We start from the raw sequence: 26,099 nt of genomic DNA, 5'->3' as shown, positions 1-26,099 counted from the left end.
TTGCTGATGACATCAAGCTATACAAAAAAATAACTGATGTAAATCATTGCCAAATACTACAATCAAATATTGATAAGTTTAAAGATTGGTGCGTACAAAATAATCTGTTTTTAAATGTAGACAAATGCAAAACCCTGACTTTCTGCAGAAATAAAAATCCTGTTTTATTTGAATATTCCATTAACAATACAGCTTTAGAAAGAGTCACGGAAATGAGAGATCTCGGAATTATTTTGGATGAAAAACTAAGTTTCGCCAATCATATCCACCAAATTGTAAACAAAGGCATGAAAACACTAGGCTTCGTATTAAGAACAACTAAAAACTTTAACTCCATACAAGCCATTAAACTGTTATACATATCTCTAGTTAGAAGCATAATTGAATACAACTCAGTAGTTTGGTCTCCCTCTTACAAAATTCACATTAATAACATTGAGCGAATACAAAAAAAATTTCTGCGTTTTATAAATTTTAAATTAAATATCCCACTAGAAGACTTACAATATCATTTCTTATTAAACACTCTAAAAATACACACACTGGAAGACAGGCGTAAAATAAACGATTTAACTTTTTTATTCAAGATTCTAAACTCTAAATTCGACTGTTGCGAACTTCTGCAACTCATAAACTTACGAATACCTACAATAACAACACGACAAAATACACTATTCTACTGCAACACACATAAGCGAAATTACATTGCGAACTCCCCAATACAACGGTTTCACACTATGGGAAACCAATACTTAGGTGATGTGGATATATTTAACATTAACTTTGCGAATTTTGTGGATTATGTAAAAGACCTATTTCAATACTATTCCTAAATGGAAGTTATATTTTTGTAAACCAGTCAAATCGCTGTATTTTTTAATTTATGTTCTTGATATTTTTAATTTTGTTTCTCGCATATACTTATGTAATTTTATTTTTATTATTTCTTTCTTTTCTTTCTTATGTTTCAATACTGTCATTAAATTTGTACCACCCACATGTAAAAGCCCTCTGGGCGTTAAATAAATAAATAAATAAATAAATAAATAAATAAATAAATTATTTTGTTCATAGATATTTCAATCATTTAACTAGACCCAGTTTCTCCTCCATAGTCAAATTACACTAAACCTAGTCAAATAAATAAAACTACTTACTATCACACAGTAGATTTGGGTATCAGGTATCAGCGATATTCAACTAAAAAAAACTATTAGTTTAAAATGGTCGGAAAGTGCAGTCAGGAAATGATTCAATAACATTATTATTATTGTAAGAATTACGCACTTATTTCATTCAATACACAAACATGGGTACACCAATCTATATAAATATCATTTTATTTTTTGTGCACTGCCGACGCAGGGACGTTTAATTTATAATACCACATAAGTCCCATTCTGACGAAAGTAAAAAAAAAATAACACAATATTTTCTTGCAAATCGTAGAAAAAAACTGGGCCTTTTTACTTTCGTTTGAACGTGTCTACAGTCAGTAACCTCCGAATATTATTCATTCACGCTAACTTAGAACTAGACATTATGACATGGAATATTTTCAAGTGTTGGAATAAATAAAAGTTATAATTTGTTACTAAGTTAAGTTTGTAGATAACGATCTTGGATCGAAATTATGAAAACTACAGATTGAATTTTATTCTCTGCGAACCTCGTAATTTTGTAAGCGAGCATTTTTTTTTCACAAATACCCTGCGATTTATCATTATTTACATATTTTCTTTAATAAATAGTTAATAATGTGCGAAATTTAGAGATCCGTCGAACTCGATATATTTTTCAAGAAACTGACGTCACTTATAAATTCTTTATCCGAGTAAATTCACAGAAGTAAGAAACCCAATCACTAAACATGGAATAATTTATATGAGAATGTAAAAAATATATTTCGGTTAGTTTTAGGAATGAAGCTTTTTGTGTTGGATTATATTCTAAGGCACTCCCCCTATGTATTCCGGCTTCCAGAGCTGGTGGGCGAAGAAGTTGTTGACGATGTCAATGTCCCTGTTGTGGTCCCTGACCACGTGGCCGTGGGTGGAGTCCCTCGGGAAGATGGGCTGGCAGGTGACGGAGGCGGGTAGCACCAGTCCCTCGGGCAGCAGAGTCTTGGGGTTGATGGCGAAGGAAGGCTTGTCGGCCTCGGCCGCTTGCTTGGCCAGCCACTCAGCCGCCAGTCTGCAGATGTCCGTCTCGGAACTGCACTTCTTCCCGTTCTCTTCACTCAGGGTGTCTTCTAGCCTCAACTTCTTCTTGATGGGCGCGTGGAGAGAGTCAGCCGTGTACATGCCAGTACCTGCCAATGCATGCGTGTAGCTCATGAAGGGCTTACTGCATTTCATCACCGTTTGTAGCTTCTGAGTAGCTCTTGCGATAGTCACCCTCTTTTCGCTGATGATGTGTATGGCTGTGAATGCGTTAAGACAAACTTCGATATGATCCCAGTCGGGAAAGTCATCCAAGTTAAGCGAGTCGTCCGACTTTTCGGGAGACATTAATTCATCGGCAGTTCCTTGTTTTTCTTTTTCACCCGCGACCTTTAGCTTTTCTTCTTCGACTTTTCTTTCATCAATTTGTCTCTTCATGTCATCGTCTGTCAATATAGGAATAAAGTATCTGTAGCCCATTTTTCTAAACGGTTTTCCCTTGGTTGTTTTTTCGTCACCATTAATTTGTTTCACTTTTATCTGAATGACTTTTGACAAATAAACGTACTGTCGGTTGCGGTTTGGTATTGCCTTGAAGTACATGCACACTTTTTGTATGAGCGGCGCTGTTACTCTTTCTGTACATTTTTGTTGACATTCGCATAATATTTCTGGGATACTAAAAGTATTTGTACCTGAAATAAAATAGAAACCATTAGTTGGCAGTCACAACTGTTGTATAGTTTTGCACAGTTAAATGTCAATAGAAAAGATTTTTTAAATTAGGTCACTGTAATATTTTCCAAAAATGCGTTGACGTCATATAAACCGATTCCATAACCTATCAAACATTTACAATAATTTAGTCTTCTACTTGCGTACCTGGTGAATTTTTGTCTTTGGTGTGTTTTCCGGAACTTGGCGTATTAGGTGAGGGATTATTGGATGTATTCCTTTGATCCTTTTTCAATGATCGCGATTGTTTTGGTGTAATTTGTTCGTACGAATCGTCACTACTATAGCCGCCCGCCATGTTTGTTTGATAAATCGACCCATGAATCCGCCGCAGCGCTAGTGTCGCCAGACAGCTGACGGCCGACGGCCCACTATCGACACCTAGCGCGCTTCGAGAAACTACGAAATGTTCGAGCGTCGAGACGGTAAAGCAGTTACTGGCAATAAACAGCTTTCTACCTTTTATAAACCGGTCGAGCTTTGAATTTTGTTACTCGGATTATCGAATAATTATTTCTTTTTCGTAATGTTGGTAATAATAATACCCCTCTATGTACCTACTGTACTGTACTGTACTGATTTTAAATTACAGTAATTCATCGTACCTACTTACAAACGAATCTACAATAAATTATTTTATAAAATAACTTCATTGCCTTCTAAAAAAAAATCTGTATTTTCTGTGAAATATCTCAGTTCACCGACAAGCTTTTCTTTGTGATTTGTTCATTTAAGTTGGCTATCTATAATAATATTAATTCATTTAATATATTTAATTCATTTCTGCACCTACAATTAGAGCAACGTGTTTTATTTTTATTTTAAAATTGGCTAAAGCCATTTCAAGCTTCGTTTCGATTCTGAGTTGTGGCTTTCACGAGGGCGATACTGAAAGTACCCACTACTCTGTTAGTGTTCTCTATTTAAAACATCATTACCCTCCTAAACATTATGGAAAAAAGGCGTTTATAACTGGCGCCAAAACCACAAATCTGTTATTTCAATTTCACTTTTGTTTTCTTGGACGAATTTATTGAAAGAAGTGGAATCTTGAAAGTGTAAAAACCCACTTCCCGACATCCGATCGAGCTGAAATTCGGCAGATAGACTCGTCGATGACAATGCATTCTATCAATAACACACGCGGACACATACGCATTTCTCTGAATTGATGACATTACAGCAATTAATATACGAAATAATAATACATTATCTTCCCTTTTTGTAACTCTAGGCTCTGTTGTTAGCGTGGTTGGCTCAGTCCCTGGGTAAGAAGGTTCAATCCACAGTCTAACCAAAAAAAAAAAATTTAAATACATCTAATAATAAAAATAGATGTATTGATTTTTTTATTTATTTTTTAACATTAACTTCACACAGGAGGCCCCGATAGGAACTCCGACTCTCAAAAAAAAATATAAATCGGTAGTTTTTGTTAGTTTAGAAAGTTTTTCGCCAGTTTTTCGGCGCTTTTTTCGTGTGTTTGTGAAGGAAATAATTAATATTACACTCCTTTCACGCACTACATACAGGGTGTATCGGCACTAACCCGACAAACTTTAACCAGCTATTCCTTAGCACATTTGGAGTAAAAAATATTATTGGCACTTTGCTGTCCGGTAGCATTTTTTTTTCAATTAAAAACAAAAAAATTAAAAATTTCCACACTACATCACTGTCATTGGCTTTGCTTTTCGTGTTCAACAGCTGTTATAAGCAAGTATGTCGAAAAGCGTCTTTGCTCTTTCGCACACACTAAATAATAATAGTTAAAAATGAGACGAATGGTGCCGTGCCATTTCGTTGTGATTGTAAGTGTGCGCCAATATAGGTACACACGTGCATTATTCAACGGAATTCGAATAAAATATTTGCCAGATGGGTTTTCAAACTTTGACAAAGTATAAAACAGGGGTGACATGTGGTGAAAATATGAATAGTAAATTTTTTATTAAAAAAAACGTTACCGGACAGCAAAGTGCACATAAGATTTTTTACTCCAAATATGCTAAGGAATATCTGGTTAAAGTTTGTCGGGTACGTGCCGATACACCCTGTATACATACCCTAATTGGGGATACAATGAAAAAAAATATTGTCGTGGTTTTTTTAAAGTTATAACAAATATTCCACACCCTTCCCTCTTGTCACCTACTCCAGTTGGGGATGACATAGTTCCACAGGCTCCAAGGTTAATGAGGAATAGAAACTAATGTGATATTCGCAATTCTTTTCGAAGTATTTTTTTATATGTATGTAGATAATCTACAAATTAAAAAAAAAATAGTACATATAATATTTATTTGACCTTTCCAATTTCAAAAAAAATATTTTCATACGTAAATGTGTTACACACTTCAATTAAATTATGGAAGAAATGTGGTTTGGTGTTTTTATGCAGTCCCCCAAAATTATGCCCATTAGTAATAATAATAATAATGATTGTATAGCGCCGTTTTCGTGAGAAAATCACCCCAATGGCGCTTAACAACTTAGTTAAGGCGATGTCATACGTAGTAATGCAAAATAATGTGTTTTTGCTTTGAAAATTTGGTCGCCTAGAAATGTTTCAGGTGCTTTAATTAAATACTGCGAGTAGAATACATCTTGGCTTTTAAAATAATCGAGTATTTTTTAGATAAGTCTTTTTATAAGCTCAGAAAAAAATAATGTATAAGGCCTATGAAAACTGCTTTAAAGTTCAAAATCTCGTACTTCCGAACCCATTTTCGGTTATAATTTTATTGTATAATGTGGCAAATTAAGTTATTTATAAAATGATTGGAAATTTTTTTAATATTTATACCTGAACATCCACAAAATAAAATAAAAGGCATTTTTTGACCATGTTTTTTTCTTGCATAAATCAAAACCGGCGGATGGTGTTAAGCGGGAATTTAAACCTTATCGCCATCTACGTAAGGGTTGTTATTGATTTTAAAATATTACACGACGTAGTGCATCGCCTTAATACATTTAATGTACTCCTATGACTTAGACTTACAACTTATTACTTGTGGCTTATAACTAAGTTTAATAGTGACTTATAACTAGTAGCTTATAACTAAGATTAATGTCTAATGATTTACAATTAAGACTTTTAACTAGTAACAAAGGTATACATATATCTATGTAAATGCCATATAGTATGTAAATGTTTTTTTTGTAAGCTCTATAAAAAAATTAAGCTGCCCCCTCTAGCTTGGAAGGTGTCGACGCCGCTGACCACTTGTGTTTTAAATATGGAATGTGAATTCTGAATATTTATAAATGTTTTTGTTGTAGTGATAAGTTGATAATATGGAAGTATATTATATAGTGTACCATGATGTATTTCAAAATAGATACATAATATTAAAATCAAAATAAATTTTTAGAAGAACAGACGACGATTTAATTCAAATGACTAACTTGCACATTGAAATATTTAACTAAAACGTTGTGGTTTACTGATTTAAAAATCATAAATTTTCTTATTTAAAAAATCTCTATTACATATCCTAATCAAAAATAACAATAATAGACTTTTAAAACTTTTATCATGTTATGAAACGTTCCTATAAATAAAATATTTATCAAAAGAGAGGTTTATGTTAGACCCTAATAAACACTACCTTTGGACAAAGACACCATAAATAACAAGTTTATCTGGGCAAAAAATGGTAACATAATGATGAGAAAAGATGAATTAGCCCCAATCATCCACATAAGGCAGCCGGAAGACATTCCCTCCGAATAAACAAACAAGTGACCATAATACATGTATAAATACTTCATCATTGTTCAAAATGTCTGATGAAAATTTTTTGCATGAAAACTTTATATGTAAAAACACAAGTGAACTAAATAATCATTTTAAAAATGTTAATTTTTCAGTTCTAAATATGAACATACGGAGTTTAAGAAAGCACTTTGATGAACTCTGTGTCCTAATCGAAAGTCTAGATTTTTCTCCTAGTATTATTATATTAACAGAGACACAGATGAAAGAGGTAATACCCTATAACCTGCCAGGATATATAACCATTTCATCTAAATGCAAACATACTGGACACGATGGAGTCACGGTATTTATGAATAATTGTCTCATGAAAACTGCTTTCGAGATTTTAGATTTTAAAACAGCAAATGCTATTAAATTAACATTTAACCATAACAATTATAATTATTTGCTAATAGCTATCTATAGATCACCTTCACTAAATGAAACTCTCTTCAATAACGAACTTAATTCGCTTTTAAAAATGACTAACAGAAATAACTTCAACTTCGCAATATTAACCGGTGATATCAATATAAATATAAATGAAAATAACAAAAGAACAAACTGTATAAATGAGTACTTAGATTGTTTGTCGTGTGCTGGATATCAGTCTTACATAAACTCACCAACCAGAGAAAATTTGAATAACTCCACGACTCTAGATCACATATTTGTTAAATCACACAAACACTTTAAAACAACATCTTCAACTCTAATAACAAACATTACTGATCATTACCCAACATTTTACGGACACAACATCTTAACTGCAAATTCAAAAGAAAATTCTGAAACAGTTGAAAAAAATAATATTAATTACCTCACATTAAATAATCTACTTCTTTTGGAAAATTGGGATCAAATTCTATCAATTTCAAACCCATATTCAGCATTAGAATCGTTTTATAAAACTCTCCAAGAATATATTTCAAAAAGTACAAATAAAATTGTTATATCTAAGAGAAAATATAAAAAAATTAAACCTTGGATAACTGTAGGAATAATAGTCTCCATTAAACAAAGAGATAAACTATATAGAGAGATGCTAAATTATCAAAGAGCCTGTCAAAAAAACAATGTCAGAACAATGTCCTTCATGAAAACAAAATATTTAAACTAACTAACTAACTAACCATCACGCCGTTTCCCCGCAGGGGTAGGCAGAGAGGACGGACCGCCAAACAACTCGGTCTTGGCACACACTCCTTGCCTCATTCACATTCATACATCGTCTCATACATACTCTTCTATTATTCTGACTCTTGACATGGCCCGACTCGAGTATCTGATTCACTTGATCGTGCCATGTCTTCCTCGGGCGTCCCCGACTTCTGCTACCATTCACATTTGCATCATATATCCTCCTTACACTCCTATCTTCGCTCATTCGCTCTACATGCCCAAACCATCTAAGCGTCCCTTTCTTAATCTTACTCATTACGCTTACATCAGCCTTGCACTCTTTGCGGATCTCCACATTCCTCACACGATCAAACATGGTTTTACCACACATACGCCTCAGGGATCTCATTTCAACAGCATTTAATCTACTTTCATCCTTTCTTTGCCAGTTCCATGCCTCACTTCCATACATCAAGGTAGGTACCAGCACTCCGTTGTGGACTGCTAACTTCGATTCTTTGGACAATTTTTTGTTAGCGCCTACGGCGTTTAGTCCTCCATTAACGGAATTACCTGCATTTACCCTTCTTTCGATATCTCTGTCAGCCTTCCCATCTCTCGTAAACATACTTCCTAAATACACAAACTCATCCACCTGCTCCAAATATTCCCCATTCACAATTATATTGCACACTGTTTTCGTACTCTCTCTTTCAAACACCATTACTTTAGACTTACTTACATTCATCATTAACTCATTCTTCATGCATACTTCGTTCATCCTAGACACGAGAGACTGTAGATCATCTATACTATTAGCAATCAGCACCGCATCATCAGCATACAATATTTACTGTATAGAAATTTACTAAATAGGTTAATAAGAAGTTGTAAAAAAAAATACTATGGTGAACAAATTGATAATGCAAATAATGATACCAAAAAAACGTGGAATATTATTAACGAAATAACGAATAAAAAAAGGATAGCATCAACTGAGGTTAAGGAGATTAAAATAAATAACAATATTATAACTGACAAATCTGACATTGCAAATAACTTTAACAACTTCTTCACAAATGTCGTAGACCAAGTACTTGAATCATCCAGTAAGATTGCTAATACAGCGCCCGTTGACTCATCTCTGCTTTTGGTACCAACAAACAATTCAATTAACTCATTAGATTATTTTACACCTATCACAACTAATGAAATTGAAAAACACATTGACAGCCTAAAACCAACAAATTCTTCAGGAATTGATAATTTATCAGGTAATATACTAAAAAAAATAAAACAATATATTTTAACTCCTTTACAACATATTTATAATATATCCCTAAAAGAAGGGTATTTCCCAGAACAATTTAAAATCTCCACCATAATACCAGTTCACAAATCGGGTGACACGCACATATTAGACAATTACAGACCTATCTCCTTAGTTTCAAACCTTTCAAAAATATTTGAAAAATGTATCAAAAATAGAGTTATGAAATACCTAGAACAAAACAATATTCTGTCCGAAAATCAATATGGCTTCAGAAATAAATTAAGCACTGAAGATGCAATATTCGATCTGACAAAAAATTTATACACATCTGTTGATCAAAATAAAAAAAGTCTAGCTATATTTTTAGACTTAAGAAAAGCGTTTGATACTGTAAATCACAATCTACTCATAAAGAAAATTAATCAAATAGGTTTCAAAAAAGATGCACTAAAAATTCTCACTCACTATCTCAAAGACAGATTACAAAAAACAAAAATAGGGAACTTTTATAGCACAGAAACAGTGATAAAAAATGGAGTACCACAGGGGACTGTGCTTGGCCCAATTCTGTTTCTAATATATATTAATGATTTATGTAATGTTGTAATCCCTGGTAAAATTGTATCTTACGCTGATGATACAGCAATAATAGTAAATGGAAAATCCTGGCCTGAAACTTTTTTAAATGCAACAAAATGTATTTCATATGTCTTATCATGGCTAACTTGTAATAGACTTTTCTTAAACTATAGTAAAACATTTTACCTAACTTTTTATAAAAACAGTAAAAACAAACCTCCCAATAACCTTAAAATTAGACTACATAATGCTAACTGTAATAAAGTAACATGCACCTCTTGCTTTGAAATTGGAAAAATTGAAAAGATCAAATATTTGGGTATATATATTGACACAAATTTAAACTGGCAACCACAAATTAATAACACCGTTTCTAAATTAAGATATCTGACGTACATATTTTATAGACTTAAAGAAGTACTCGATGTTGACAAATTGAAAATGATTTATTTTTCTCTAGTGCAATCCTCAATTATGTACGGTATATTAGGATGGGGTGGCGCACTAGATACATTTATAAAACCACTACAAATAGTACAAAATCATATTATCAAGGTTATATATAATAAAAAGAGGACATTTTCGACTGATCAATTGTACAAGGAATCTCAACTATTCAATCTCCGTAAACTATTTTTACTTCAAAGCCTGAAATACGTCATGAAAAACCAAAATAAATTTCAAAAATATGAACCCAAAATCAACTTTAGAAGAAATCATGTATTTTATACCCCACAAACCAATACCAAACTAATGCAAACTCATAGTAGCTTTATTGGACCTCGCACTTTTAATCTACTACCAAAAAAAATTCAAGTAACAACTAAACTAGCGCAATACCAAAAAGAATTAAAGTTGTGGCTGTACAATGCAAATGTTGAAGCATTATTCATTTAATTTTTACTTTTTTCTATTTTGTTTCTGTATAGTTATTATTATTTTATTTTGTGTTCTTTTAATTCATATATATTATCTTACAATCTTTATTTTTACTTTGATTTATTTTTAATATGCTCCTCTTGCACAATCTTTTAGAATAACTTTAATTATAATCCTACCGTTTTTCTTTATTATGCTTACTGTTTTTTATTTTATTTTTACTGTTATATATTTTTAGGTACAAAAATCTAATGTATTAAATTATATTACCCACGCACAGGCTGCGCCTTAGTGGGTTCCCTTTCATATTATTAAAAAACTTGTATTGTGAAATATGTAAATTGGGAAAAAATAAAGGAAATAAAAAAAAAAAAAAAAAAAAAATACCACGCTATTAAAGCATTCAACAGTCTTCCACTTGAAACAAAAATTGAGGAAAATAAAAATAAATTCAAACACAAAATAAAAAAAATGGATTAAAGAACAAAAAAGACAATATTACCAAAATTCTATAACATAAAAGAATAAAACATATACACGCAACACAAAAAAATATATAAAACACGCAACACGCACAAACACATAAATCATTATAAATGCCGATTTCCATTCTCTTTTAATATTTTTCTTTTAGTGTGATAATTATATTTTAATTTTTAATCTTTATTTTTAGTTTAAATTTATCTTTATTTTAATATTGTTTTTTTTTTTTAAATGTATAGATTCTTATATTATAAAATGGGGGCCTCAGCACGGATAAACAACCCAGTGAGGCCAACATTACTGAATTAGAATATGAAATATTGTAAAATAATGTATCAACAATAAAAAAAAAATAAAGTTACATACGTTCTTTAGTTAGATAAAAACTGGTTATTTACTATTGATGTTCACACTCTGAGCTTTGATGAAAACAACTGATTAAGATTGCGCTTTTCCAATTATTATAGAACCTATCTTGTCTAATGGCCTTGTTCATCGTTACCTGTGATTATTTCTGAATTTTTTTTTGTATTTCCTTGTTTTGGACCGCAGCACTGTGCAGCAATAAAAATTTCACCACAGGCGAAACTTTTGTGTAGTGTTATTGCTATTTTGTAATTTTAGACGTAGATAATACAGTATTTTCAAAAATGTTATCATGCAAAGTCACATCACAGATTGTGTGCAGGTCTACCCTTGTCTTCATTAAGAAGGAATAAGTAGCATAATTATACAAAATACATAGTAAATTGTACCAATATATATACATGCCTATATAATAGGTCTTACCTCAAATCAGAGCATAGAGAATCTGACAATAGATGTAAACTTCGTCTACATAGAAATTATATATAACGGTGTCTCAGAATGTTTTTCGTTTCGATCGATATTGCCATATGATCCGGACTTTTGGTTGGCTCCAGAAATGCAAAATCAGATTGGCTACAACCGCAACACATTTTTCCAGCAATGTGGAGCCACCTCCCATGTAACAAATGACTCGTTAGCTGATCTTCACGATTTATTCTCCGAAAGAGTAATTAGTCGCCGAGGAGATGTCAACTGGCCTCCGAGGAGTCCCAACTTTTTTTCCGATGAAGCTTCTTAAAAAGAAAACCACCCAACTTGAATGTTTTAAAGCGAAAATCACAAAACAAATCAATGCAATTTTAAGAGCAATTATCCAGCGATCACTCGCTAATCACTTAGTTCAGACTAAATGAGTGTAAAGAAGTGGATGGTGCTCATTTACAAATGGTCGTTTTTTATGAATAAAAATTCAAAACTGCTCTGTAATTTAACAGTAATTAAAACGAGTTTGAATCCATTAGGGTGATATGTTTTTATGTATCAAAAATTAAAAACATAATGAGACAACCTTTTCAATAAACTAAGATCCTTACTAGGGAAATTTTAAAACTTTTCTTTAGTTATTTTGCATTCTTCTTCATTATTTTACATTAATTTAAGAGGATTATTAATTAGGGACCCGTCGTGTCGCTTCGACTAGGCACCGAAATTTGGTGCCTTCCATAGACATATGAATATTAGTAGACCTGCCTGTAGTATTTTACTTTATTTTAAGCATATTCATATTGTATAATATGGATCAGTTGTAGAAACATGTCTGGACGCGAAACAAAAAGCTGGTTGGTTGCTGGGAAGTAAATTATGAACATTTATAAAAGTGTCTTAACTAAATACTTAAACGAAATATTCGACTCTGAAAATAGAACCGAATTTTTTTGCCGAATTTGGACTTCGCAAATTTGTTCATAACGTGGCGAGTAATTTGCGCTCCCTTGTAAAAATGTCTATTCATTCAAAAGCAGATTTTACTTTTAAGAAGTAAATGGTGATATTATAATGCGAGATGCCTATTTACTGTCAGATTGATTTATTGACGAATCACAGTCAGCTTCACCCCCTTCGTTCTTCAACAGTTGATTTTACCCCTCGCCATTATCTTCTCGTGTATTAATTCCTATGTCTGTGGTGCCTTCCTTTTTTGTCATATGGTGGGTATTATTATTTTAACCTGGTTGTTGGAGGACGTTATACGCTATATGTTGTCAAAAGCAGTATGGAATATTTTTCATTTTCATGGTAGGTATTATTATTTTAACCTGGTTGTTGGAGGATGTTACACGCTATATATTGCCAAAAGCAGTATGGAATATTTTCATTTTCATGGTAGGTATCATTATTTTAACCCAGTTGTTGGAGAATGTTACACGCAATATGTTATTTGCCAAAAGCGCAGTATGGAATATTTGTTCATTTACATGTATTATTATTTTAACCTAGTTGTTGGAGGATGTTACACGCTATATGTTGCCAAAAACAGTATGGAATATTTTTCATTATCATGGTAGGTATCATTATTTTAACCCAGTTGTTGGAGAATGTTACACGCTATATGTTATTCGCCAAAAGCTCAGTATGGAATATTTGTTCATTTACATGTATTATTATTTTAACCTAGTTGTTGGAGGATGTTACACACTATATTTTATTTTCCAAAAGCGCATTTTGGAAAATTTGTTCATTTGAATGGTAGGTATCATTATTTTAACCCAGTTGTTGGAGGATGTTACAGTGTTACACGCCATAGTATAGCGGCTATACGTTATTTGACAAAAGCGCAGTATGGAATATTTGTTCATTTTCATGGAGATATCCACCTGGTGGCTGGAGGATATTATACGCTATGTTATATGCCAAAAACAGGATGAGATTTTTTTTACTTTACAAATTGGTATCCCTGACTACCTATCCAAATTGAAATAAAAGCTTTGACCACCCACCATGTTATCCGGTAATACCTGAGTACAAACATGGTCTCTGTTGTATCGTGTATAATATTCACGAAAGCTGATTTTTCTCTAAGTGTACCTGTTTCATGTATTATTATTGTTGTTTCGAATTGCTTTTCCAAAGTACTTACCCATTTAAATCAACTGCGCACTCGAAGTTCCCATTCTGCACCTGTATCCATAATAAATTATTCATTGAATCCATTTCGAGAAAACTAAACAATGAACGTTTGGTGTTTGAATAATATTTATGCCATTTACCATTGTTAGTAGTTGTGGAGTCCTTTAGTGTTTTCGCGTATCTATTGTATTTGTGTCTATACATACGAATGTATACTATGGAATGCGTTGGATTGCACTGCCCTCTCCACGGTTCAGAAAAGCTACGATGCCAAAACAGTTTAGAATTTTTGATATTTGATATCTCGTGTCTGCATAATGTACCTAAAACCATCGTAACTGTAATATATATCATCACCCGGTTATTTGTCGTTGAAGATGGGAATTAATACGGATATTGAAGAGATCCTACTTAAATTAGAGAATTCATCAAATTTCACAGTTAAAATTCTAGTTCAGTATCGCCCTAGTGTAAGACCACCATTCAGAATTGAAACGTTGCTTTAAATGTCTTTAGCCGTGTTTGGTGACCAGATCTGAATAGCCAGGTACTCCCCCACCTTTCTCCTCCCAATCTCCTTCCCCTCCCCACCACTCTCCAGCCTCACAACATACCCCAGTTGGGGATGCCACAGTCTCACTGGCTCCAGACGGTTGGGAGCAGTTGGGACTCCTGTGCAGTCTTCACATAGTTTATTTAATTTTTGTGACAGCTACAAACTGTAATGTTCACACAAAAGTTTGTAAATGGGCTTGAACGCCGAAACAGCTGTCAAAATAATAATAATAATGTCACACAAAAAACTAAAATACTTGTATTACATTATAAACAAAATTAAACACAAAGCAATATAATTAATTTGAAGTGTTATTTTTAGCTCCAAATCAGGTATTTGATGGAAATGTATGCGAGCAAATCATTTTTTTCGCTACCTTCTCCTACAGTCTATTTAAAGGAAATTTATCTCATGATTATTCAGATGTCACGGGTTCAAATTTCGGCGATGAAAAATAATTTTAAAAATATGAAAATCAAACGGGTTCAGCACCAAAAATAAATTTAGCCAGTAAGGATAAAATAAATAATAATAATTTTTTATTTTATTTTATTTGGTACAATATTTTTTACATTTTAAGTTTTCCAGTAATGTAGGCCTCACTGGGTGGCTTGCCCGTGCTGAGGCCTTCTTTTAATGATAAACTAATGTTTATAAAACAAGGTTTTATGCATTGCATAAAGGATAACAAATAATTATAAGCAATAATTAGTCGCCTGAAATATCAATACAAATTGAAAATATCTCCCGAGTAAAAATTCTTCCCGTTGGCGGCATTTATTTTTACTCGGGAGATATTTTCAATTTGTATTGATATTTCAGGCGACTTATTATTGCTTATAATTATTTGTTAAATAATTATTATTTACACTTAATATTTTTTCCCTACAATATCCTTTGCTTTATATGTATGTTTTTTATTATACATTATAATATCATAATATAAATTATACACCTTATTCTACATCCACATATCGATAGTTTTTGTTTCTATTTTAAAACTGATTTTCAGTCGAGAACTTTATAATATTATGCTCTACCGTACCGATATAAGCAAGGTAAGTTATATTAGAATTTCTGATAACCATTTCAAGAATACAGTTTCCCCAAAAAACTCGCTCGGTAAAAAATAAAACTGTAAAATAATAAAAGTATTATTTATAAGATTGTGTAAAATACTGACATGATCACTGTTTGCATAATATTTGGGCACGTTTCTCCTGGTAAGGCTCGCAACAGACATCCCGTGCCCTGTGTCCTCTGTCCTCTGCCCTCTGCCCTCTGCCCTCCATGCCCAGCCCAACAGGTGGCTCTATCGTGCACCCGTGTTTTCCGGGCGCAACTTCCCCTTTGAACTTTCCCCAGCATATTAGCCGTGGCGCTTTGGCCAAAGTTGAATGCCAGTAGGCGCCCAACCGCGGTATCGTATACCCGTCGTCCCCCACTCTCTCTCGTCGAGTATATGTCTCAAGTTTTGGTACGTCTTTGAGACAGAAGAATTTTACGTGTAAACACTATCTAAAATCCTTAAGCGACTCTTCTATTCGATAAATTTCCACCGTTCAAAAAGTTTCGAATTTTATTTTTGAATACTTCTTTGGAAAATCTTCGCCGTCGTGGGAACATTTCACGCTTCGGTAGTCTCAAGAGGAAAATTCTCTGTAGTTTTTCTTTATTGAAAGAAAGTTTGTCTTTGACTTTTAGTCGACGTTCTTTTTACGAAGTGACTTTTAAAGCATAAGCCCGTAAAATAACTGTTTTAATTTTTGTTTCAAGTGTCTTTTATTTATTTATTTTCAGTGACTCAGTGTTTATTCAGAGTTAAATTCAAGTTCACTTTTCAACAGATCCAAGGATTGTCAATATGTCTGAAGTAAAGAAGGTATTGTGGTTTTGATATCATTTCGTGTTACCTACCTATTTTTATTGAACAAAAAGCTAACTTTTCCCTCTTATTAGCAACATTAAAAAATATTTTCCGCTTTCCACCAAGTTTTTCGTTTCAGCCTAAACTTGTAAAGTAATTCCAATGACTAAATAAAATACCCTAAGTAATTTATATACCTTCAGAGGTAGGTACCTACCCATTATAATGGTTTTACAAAATCCAGCAATAAGTTATTATAGTGTATTCTTTAGTGTTTTTCATGGCTTTGCAAAGTTCCGATTTCTCTTTTTGCTATTTTGCGTTTGTATATTCATTTTTCATTTTAAATAAACAAATTATTATAAATTTGTTACGTAACTTAAAGAATTATTTTTTTTTGTAATATTTTTAGGTTAGCTGTACGATAAAGAAAAATACTTATGCACAATTTTTGACCGGTTTTTATTTGTGTGTACAATAAAGATGAAATATTAGATACCATCACAAATGATTTTTGATTTATAAAAATGTAATTAAAGTTTTTATGGAAGTATGATGTTTCCACTTTCTTAACCACCGTGCATAAAAAAGAATGTTTAAATTAACTTCATACCTAGGTACTTTTTAACATTAGCTTCACACAGAAGGCCCTGAGGAAAATAATTTTCCTCAGGGTCTATGTCATCTTTGGGAATGTCGTTAATTAAATTTATTAATCAGATTAACTACATTAAAATATAACTAGTAGTTTTGTAAATAGTTACCTTACCCTAGACCTTGAGTCCGAAAAAGTGTGTTTTTAATTTTCTCTTTATTTATAAATCAGAAAGAAAATATTATCTAAAATGAAATGAAATCGTAAGATTTGTAATTATACAATTTGTACAACGAAACGCCACTTTCTCAGTGACAATTCTTTTTTCAAACAATCTTCAGGCAGGTAGATACCGTAATATTGAAAAAATGCGAATAATATATTATAATAACTGCGAATAAACACGCCAATTTCACATCTGAGAAAATAATATTTACTGAACCATTAAAACGGTCACCATCTTGAACCGGAATCGGAACGTGCAAACCAATTTACGGACAGACTAAATGCAAAACTGTCGGGGTAAATCAGGACTAGCAACGCTCAGTCAACCAAAACATTCATTCATTCAATATTGATCCGTCCATCATCCCAGTTACAGATGCACTCATTTTATGTAGTCGGGGCATCGCTACTGTTACTATATCTCCAGTTAAAGATGCACTCATTGTGTGTAGTCGGGGCATCGCTAATGTTACTATATCCCAGTTACAGATACACTCATTTTGTGTAGTCGGGGCATCGCTACTGTAACTATATCCCAGTTATAGATGCATTCATTGTGTGTAGTCGGGGCATCGCTACTGTTACTATATTCCAGTTACAGATGAACTCATTTTGTATAGTCGGGGCATCGCTACTGTAACTATATCCCAGTTATAGATGCATTCATTGTGTGTAGTCGGGGCATCGCTACTGTAACTATATCCCAGTTATAGATGCATTCATTGTGTGTAGTCGGGGTATCGCTACTGTAACTATATGCCAGTTATAGATGCATTCGTTGTATCTAGTCGGGGCATCGTTACTGTAACTATATGCCAGTTAAAGATGCATTCATTGTGTGTAGTCGGGGCATCGCTACTGTAACTATATTATCGTTGTTCGTGCTTGTCTCTTTTACTGTTACTTGCTTCTTTTATGTCTTATAGAAGGAGAGGTTACAATGGGGCTAACAGCGGTATGTCTGCTTAGATATGCGGCAGTCTAGTTAAAGAATAACGATACCTCATAATTCGTTTAAAATTTAACTAATAGCTCTTTTTTATCCGAAATCAACACCTATAGATAAAGTCATTCAATTTAATAACATTGTGTTATAAAAGTAGGGTTGCCATCTCTAAAATTTGGCAACCAGGACAAGAGGCGTGAAAACCCCGGATTTTAGAGCCCATAACCCGGACATGTCAACAGATTTTTTTAAACACAATCAGTGTAATAAAAACAATTTAAAATGTCATAAATCACCTTTTTATTTATTTTCAGACCTTAAAATTGAATTTTGTCATCTTTTATCATCATTTTAAATGTACCTAACAAAACAGAATCTTATTACAGTTTGTTACACATTGTTTTCATAATCAGTTAGAATTTTTTCATTCTTAAAATAAAACAAAAATTATTAATATACTGTTATGAAAACTAAGCCTTATTAAAATATTAAACTTAACAAAATTCAATTAAATTTTTAAACAAAAATCATAAAAATACTGAAACCATTTTAGTATTCAGTCTTACAATTTTTGAGGTAACTCTTTTAAATGAATAATAATTATCTTCTTTAAATTTGTATCAGCAGCCATTTACACAACAAAATACCTCTTAACATAATATGAACTAAATTCAGTCTTCTTAAATCTTAAAGCAAAAAACTGACCCTTTTTAAAGTTTAGACTTACTGGAATGTAAGTTACATTATTAATTTTTAAAACATATAATATCCAAAACTATTCTCATTTATATCACCTTAACTTTTAATCAACAGCCATATTAACACGGGCATTAGCCTAGTATGGTTGTAAAAAAACATAACAATTGTAATTTCAAGAAATCTATGAAAAAATAAAAAATTAAAATTAAAATTCTACATTTCTTTTACGTAATAAAAACAATCATTACTTTAACTACAAAAATGAATAGAAATTATAGCACTTGTAAGTACATTATTTGATTATTAGCTATTAAAGATTTTTCCTCAGCCTCTTGTCTTTTTGTATTTATCTTTCCGAGAGCTTTTAGAATATCTTCCCTTTTTAAAAGGAATTTGTAAAAATCAATGCAGCTGTATTCTTGGAAATTGAATTTAATTTTAATTACTGACGAGATTGTTTCTAAGTTTAGTAAATTTCTTTCTTTTGTCCATTGTTGTGAAATCAATGAGAATATTCTCTCCACGTTGGCGAACCATTGACAAACCCGGACTACAAATGAAACCCCGCCCGGACGCTCCCCGGACGCCTTCTAAACTAGGACAAATCCGGGGAAACCCGGACGGATGGCAACCCTATATAAAAGGCATATATCTACATCTACTTTGAATAAAAATAATTAATTGTTATTCATAATGTAATAGTGGGCTCTACATAATTAAACTTTCACTATTCTAAACGTATTGCTAATTTATATTCTTTATGGCTTCTATGAATAAAAATAGCATAATTCATCACAGGAGCCCAAATTTGTTTATTTCTTTCAAATTGACATAGTTATGCATAGTATGTAGGCCGCTAAAAAAAGATACCCAATGAAAGAACTTTTTTTTAAACTCATAGATTTATTATAAACAAAATACTCGTATTTATGACATCGACTGCGAGGAGTAGACGGGAAATATATTTTTTCCCATTGAAATCTATTTTTTTTTCACCTGAATACGTTTGAAATAAAAAAAGCAACATTTTCAGCTTACTGTGGTGGTAGTAGGAGATTTTAAAATATTGTCAGGTTATTCGTAACACGAGAATGTTTGTCTTTCTTTTTTAAAAAAAAAAGTTTTTTTTTTTTTTTAGGTTTTTTTTTCTTTTTTTAATTTTTTTTTTTAAATGGGTAGGCACCTATTTTTGAAGTAAAACAAAAGCATTTTCTTAACCATTCATCAATATGTCTTTCTGATGCTTAAAGTAAGTACCTACTTAATTTATGTATGTTTTGAAGAAGGTTTTCCCACTTAATTAAAAATGTATAATAATTTAATTTTTCATGATATTCAAGTTTTCTCAAATAAAATAAAACAATTAAGCTACACTTTACAGAAACAAAAATAATTTAGAAACGACTGAAATGTCTTGTTTGTGACTTTTTAATGGAAAAGCTTGACATCTCAGTACAAAACACTAATGGGTTTTGTCGAAATGGAAAGATTGCATTTTCTTTAAGAGACTGAAAAATATTCGCTATATTTTACAAACCCACAATCTTTCCCAATCACGTTTAACCTCCAATAAACGTTTCATTCTAATATTATGTGACTTATTACATTTATTAATAGAAACCACACACTCAATTTAAAAAATAAATTACCCTACTTGCCGGAGATATAGGAACTATTTTATTTGAAGGCACGTTGTAAAATAAGTAGGAGGTAAGAAGGAAAAGGGGAAGACGGTTGTAGAGGAAGAACCTAGCTATTCAGATCTGATCTCTAAACATGGCTTTAGCAATTTTGTAACGTTTAGAATCTGAACGGTGGACACACTCATCTGGGGACTACACTGGGAACGTCTTTCAATCTGGAATGTTTATAGTACCTACCTATGTTGTAATTAACCCGTGACTTCTGGGTCCAGATTCGACGAGCTTACCGCTCTAATATGGAGGTCGTGTCATACATAAATTATTACTATTTAATATACTAATTTCTGTTGTGGGTCTGTCAGTGAGTGATTTTAACTCTGGTTCAATGAACTCAGATTTTATTTTGAATTTAAGTGTCATCTTCAAAATTGGAACTGATTGTGTCAATAATTCAGACAAGCGATAAAGTGCCTAGCTGTAGAATAAAATCGTTTTGCAATATTATTATTTTAATTCTATATTTTAAAGGTGTATTTATTTTGATTAAATTTCGTATAGGGTTAATCTTGGCAAGTTCGTGTATTTTCAAGGGTCTGCGCTTTTTTTCATTTTCAAGAAAGCGTTGTTTACTAGCTAACTAGATTTACTTACATAATAAATATGCTGTGATTTTCACTGGTCTGCGCTAGTAATATAATATTTTTTGATTAAAGTCATCTGTTACAATTTATCTAATGAGAGACTAATGAGCAGCACGTTGTATTAATATTTTGTTAGGGGCATTAAATTAATTTAAATATTTACGTTTGAAATTTACACGCGGAAAATTGCGTAGGCAACATTGCTAAATAAACAGTACGCAAATAAAATGCTACTTAAATAAGTCTTAATGAATACATGCGAAATTTTTACTGCACACAAACCGACAATTAATTGATTTAATAACGATCGTGTTCTCATCGAATCATTTAAGAGTGGAACGAACTCCGCTGGTCAATATCAACTGAACATTTATATCGATTCGATAAATTTGTATAAATTCAAGCACATGAGAATGAATTTATTATGCTAATAAAAAAACTCCTGCCAGCTGATATTATAGTATACTTAACTTCGGCTATCAACGATCAGTGTTTGTTTATTAATAACTTGAACTCTGCGCCGATAAAGCAACAATTCTTTATACTATTATATTCTGTTGAGCCATTATTTCTGTATTTCAACTGCCATGTTAGCTGGTACGTAAAAACTGGTCATTTGTAAGAGCAACAAGTTATATTCACGGCGCACAGTGGGGCAATGGAAAAAAATTAACTTTAAAATGTCGCTTAGTTTGCCGCGAAGTACTCATTTAGAAGATGATAAGAGGACCCAGCTCATTATCCGCTATACCCATCACAAGAGATCGGTCGCTCTTTTAAAAATAATAAGTAATTTAAAATTATTAGTAAAGTAAACACGATCGGAACAAATGTTTTGATATATAATCAGGATGATAATGGTAGTGATGACGACGTTCAATATAATGATGATTATGATGGTGATAATGATCATGACGGTAGTGATGATGACTCAACAATGTCACATAACGAAAATTAAAAAAAAATATATATAATAAAGTTTATATATGCAATTCTCATTTGAATTTTTGTAAAACCTACCTTGTCACGTCAAAATGTTCACATTACAACGTTTTTATGAATTAACAACACATTATAATTCTCTTGCCCCAGTGTGCGGCGGCGGTGCACATTCATAGCTTCCAACGTAATCCCGCTGACTTGGTACGGTCCTGCCACTGAGAAGTCCATTGCTACCTCTCTTTCTGTTGCATGTTTCGTTTATTAGAAAGAAGGAGAGGTTCAAATGGAGTGGTATGACTTTATGAACGTAACCTCAATTGATTTAACCTTTACTTTACCTATCTAACGTGCCTGCGTCGGGACAACTTATAATCTCATTGAATGGGTTTCTATGAATTCAGTTATTTTGCAATGGTTTTATTCAATTGAAATACAATCAAGTTTTACCCACCACGGTGACACCGTTTTAAGATACGATCCATAAATATGTACATGCTTGAATCGCTCTGCATTGCTAAATGAATTTAATTGATTCGTGTATTCATTATCAATTTTAATCTGCCAGTTCCAGAATTGCTAAACCCAAGTTTTTGAATGAGATTTAGTTTACAAGCTTATTTGTAATCCATTTTAGTTATGAATCTGAAAAAGTAGTTTCTTTTTTTATCGAAACCTATTTCGAAGTTGAATAATATATTTGAATGCATTGTTGCCAAGAATTTCTTCTTTTTATTACACACTTTGCCACTTACACAATATTTTTAATGAGATAAAAAAGTTGTTATTACTCGATTGCCTTGCATCACAGAATCTTAGTACGAGAGAAATAGTAAAAAATTTTTTTTTTTTTTTTCAACTTAAATGCTAGATGGAACTATTCTTGCATCTGAACGCTCCGTTGTAACCTCTCACATATATATGCGTCTTTTATGAGAATGAAACGGTACAGCGAAGATATTAGCGGTAGGTACGCCTTTAAGGCGAAGCTTAACGCCAAATCACTATTTTGATTAATCTTTATAACGAATTGGTGTACATTAAGAATACCAAAAAATATGCTTTAGATAAATTGCAGGTTTTCCTATCGTTTCGCTTGAGTAGAATACAAATAAAATAATAAATTACTCAATAAAAAATATAAATGTAAACTACTAAAAAATATATTTTTAAAATAGAAATGTATGAACGCATTAAGGAAACAACTTAAAAAAATACAGTACTATAGATGAGATTATCTGTGACAGTTTCACTTAGGTAAACTTTTATCCTTTCTTATGAAATTATTTACAAAATAAATAAAAAACAGTTTTGTGCTTAAAATCGAACGTTTGTAGACTCCGTTTGTCAAGCGATTTTAATGCCTATTACCTACAATATAAGGTTTACCAAGAATATGCACATTTTTGGCTTGTAGCTTCCTCTTTAGTTAGTTACATACGGAATATAATATGGGCCTTACTGATAAACATCTTTTCAACTGATAAACAACTATTAATGTAGGATAAATGTTTGTTTATCAGTGAAATTAAAATATATATATATATATATATTGGTGAATGGACTGCATGGCCTCTCTCACTATATCGCTCACCATACAATCATGTACATTCGTCACAGATGTGTAATATAATATATCTTTGACGGTTGTATGGCCACGTTCACTTACATATTCATATTACATTAGTCGTGTGTAACTAGCTTTATAGAGGTGGTGTAATCATATTAGAGTAAAAATGCTCGCGGCGTTATACAGGGTGTCCGGAAACTCGTAGTACAAGCGGGAAACTGGTGAATCTACATCACATTTGGAGTCGATTTTGTAGTATATTTTTTTTTATTTGAGCTTTCGTTATCGAGTAAATCGAGTTTGAAGTTGATTTTTTTTTTTTTTTTTTTTAATCAAATTCTTATAAATTATTACTGAAGATCAAAGTATCCAACTAATTAAAACTATTTGAAAGTAAAACAAATGAAGAAACTCGGATTTGAAGCATTATTTTGAAATCACCCTTCATTTACCCCGATGTAATCATAAAATATTTCTGCTCTGCAGGATTAAAACATCTGTTATTCAACCCTAAACACCAGAAAAAACTTTAACCCTAAAATAGCCGAAAAATATTTTTTTTTGGTTTTTTTTTTTTTTTTTTGAAAATGCTCAAATCAAAAAACTTTATGTTTTTTTGGGTTCCCCATGTGGTGTAGATTCTCCAGTTTCCCGCTTGTACTACGAGTTTCCGGACACCGTGTATTTATCGCCGGTGATCGCCATTGTTGCTAAAGCCGTTGTATTTAGGAGAAGGTTAGAAAATTCGCTGTGAGTCTTTTCACTCCCATTATGAACAGAGCTCAAACGATTCGCAAAGATTTTCTATGGAGACCGCGTGTTTACAAAATTTACATTAGTTGCGGCGACTGAAATGATATAGGTTTTGTCGTGCAATATCATCCATGGTATAGGGCCGCCGCAAATGAAACGGTATGGGTTTTGTAAACACGTAGTTAATGTTAATTAGTGCATTTTACAGTATCAAGTCATATTTTGTACCATTTAATCAGACTGGGGATGTAATTACAAGATATTACTGCTGTCGCCATACAGACTATAACTGCTACACGTCTCCATAATAATTCCGCGTCAATTTCAATCATCTTGGCCTCACCACTCACCATGATTGCGCCATTATTGTATACAATACACGAGCTCGTTGCAATTTTAACGACACATCGAGTTGTCGGCTACTGTACGTCAGCTAAAGAAGGTTCATAAGGTCGTATTGTTAGCTTTTCATTTGTTAACACATCTTCTACTCGCTATTCCCCACTGAAGAGGCGTAGGAGGGTTTCAAGTTCTGAGGAACATTTTTAATTATTCAGCATTTACGTTCGATAACTTGAGGATCCTGAATCTTGAAGGATCGCTTTATTCCGTTCATAAATTGGTATTTTATAAAAGCACTTTGCATGTGCTATCATGTTCAAATGTTTTGTTTAATCAGAGGACTTGTAAATATAAAATTTTAATTAATTCGATTTATTACTGTTTGCCGTAGAACCTATGTAATATTTTTTTATTGTCTTGAGTTTGTCACGTCATCGAGATTTTTGATCTTACTAACAATATTAGATGATTTTCATTTCTTTGAAATATTCTAACTCTGTTACATATTATGCTGTGTTATGTCCGAGTTTCTATGGGTGTTCCGATGCTCTGTAGGGAACCCGCTTGCACAGCGCGTGTCTAAACTGTGCGCCGCATATAACTATACAATTAGTGGCGCTATTGGGTACTAATATATCATCGAAACGTGTTGCACTATAAGAACGCGATAAACAGTGTTTTTGTTAGGCTTTCTGAGCGTTGAAGGTCAATCGGAGGTAAAAAAGTATAACCTATTTTTTCTCTTTATGTCTCATCTAAATATAATACAATAATGGTGTGCCTCAAAATTTAGGCTTAGACTTGGAATTCAATACTTCGTTTGTGTGAAAGCACTATGTACAACAATACAATATAAATAATTTATATTTGGAAAATTTTCTACTTAAATTAATCTGTTGTATGGCAGATTAGTAAATTTTGCGTTCTTGTTCTCTTTTTCAATAATTTTATGCATTTTGAGTTAGTCGTCCCGTGTTTTTCCTAATTAATTATAGTTAATTATGCTTTCATTGTATTACAATAGGTATTTGTCATAAAATTCAGCCTCTTTTGCATACTTCTTATTTTGCATTTTGCAATTTGTTGTATTTGCATTTTTCTTCATTGCATGGATAGCAAATATTTAAACAAGAATTATGAAAAGCGTGGTGATGTTAATGTATTAAATTAGAAAATGAGAAGATCGCGTACTATAGAATTCTTAAGTGTAACCTTGAGTCAAGATGAATTCAATAAAATCGACTCTGACATAATATTTGTATTAGTTACGGAATATTCTCGCAATATTAACGATCTCATTAATTTAGAATTATACGGAATTGGTAGACACGTTTGTTTAATAGTCCGGTTTTGTGTGACTGTGCCGTTTGAATATCACTCCAATTTACGG

General features: G+C 32.3%; 2 protein-coding genes across 5 annotated transcripts in view; one reads left to right on the top strand and one right to left on the bottom strand.

Annotated features, from left to right (window-relative positions):
* Window positions 1-26,099, top strand: part of Pka-R1 (protein kinase, cAMP-dependent, regulatory subunit type 1) — a 174,687-nt gene that overhangs the window by 30,791 nt on the left and 117,797 nt on the right. The window contains exons 1-2 of one of the 4 annotated variants that reach the window (XM_089633267.1): window positions 15,906-15,966; window positions 16,290-16,371. The exons of the other annotated variants lie outside the window; for them this stretch is intronic. Of the exons in view, the coding sequence (XP_089489393.1) occupies window positions 16,354-16,371 (18 nt within the window). The 5' untranslated portion in view covers window positions 15,906-15,966; window positions 16,290-16,353. Of the gene's footprint in view, window positions 1-15,905; window positions 15,967-16,289; window positions 16,372-26,099 lie in introns of those variants that run through there. 4 annotated transcript variants of the gene reach the window in all.
* LOC149422406 (uncharacterized) lies at window positions 1,065-3,201 on the bottom strand. Its single transcript, XM_089633784.1, has 2 exons — window positions 3,045-3,201; window positions 1,065-2,857 (listed from the first exon to the last, which is right to left on the bottom strand). The coding sequence occupies exons 1-2, from the start codon at window positions 3,193-3,195 to the stop codon at window positions 1,950-1,952; spliced, it is 1,059 nt and encodes a 352-aa protein (XP_089489910.1). The 5' UTR covers window positions 3,196-3,201; the 3' UTR covers window positions 1,065-1,949.

The sequence above is a fragment of the Hesperophylax consimilis genome, chromosome 7, assembly GCF_061612785.1.
Source record: "Hesperophylax consimilis isolate HC1 chromosome 7, BYU_Hcon_1.0, whole genome shotgun sequence".
Classification (NCBI taxonomy): domain Eukaryota; kingdom Metazoa; phylum Arthropoda; class Insecta; order Trichoptera; family Limnephilidae; genus Hesperophylax; species Hesperophylax consimilis.
Note: the sequence above shows the minus strand (reverse complement) of the source record. Positions and strands in the feature narration are given on the sequence as shown.

What these genes read in the sequence shown, in the direction of transcription:
- LOC149422406 (XM_089633784.1), bottom strand. Translation starts at nt 3,195, where the DNA reads ATGGCGGGCGGCTATAGTAGTGACGATTCGTACGAACAAATTACACCA. An exon ending in CAAAGACAAAAATTCACCAG is followed by an intron (nt 2,858 to 3,044) that starts GTACGCAAGTAG and finishes ATTTTATTTCAG; the next exon opens with GTACAAATACTTTTAGTATC.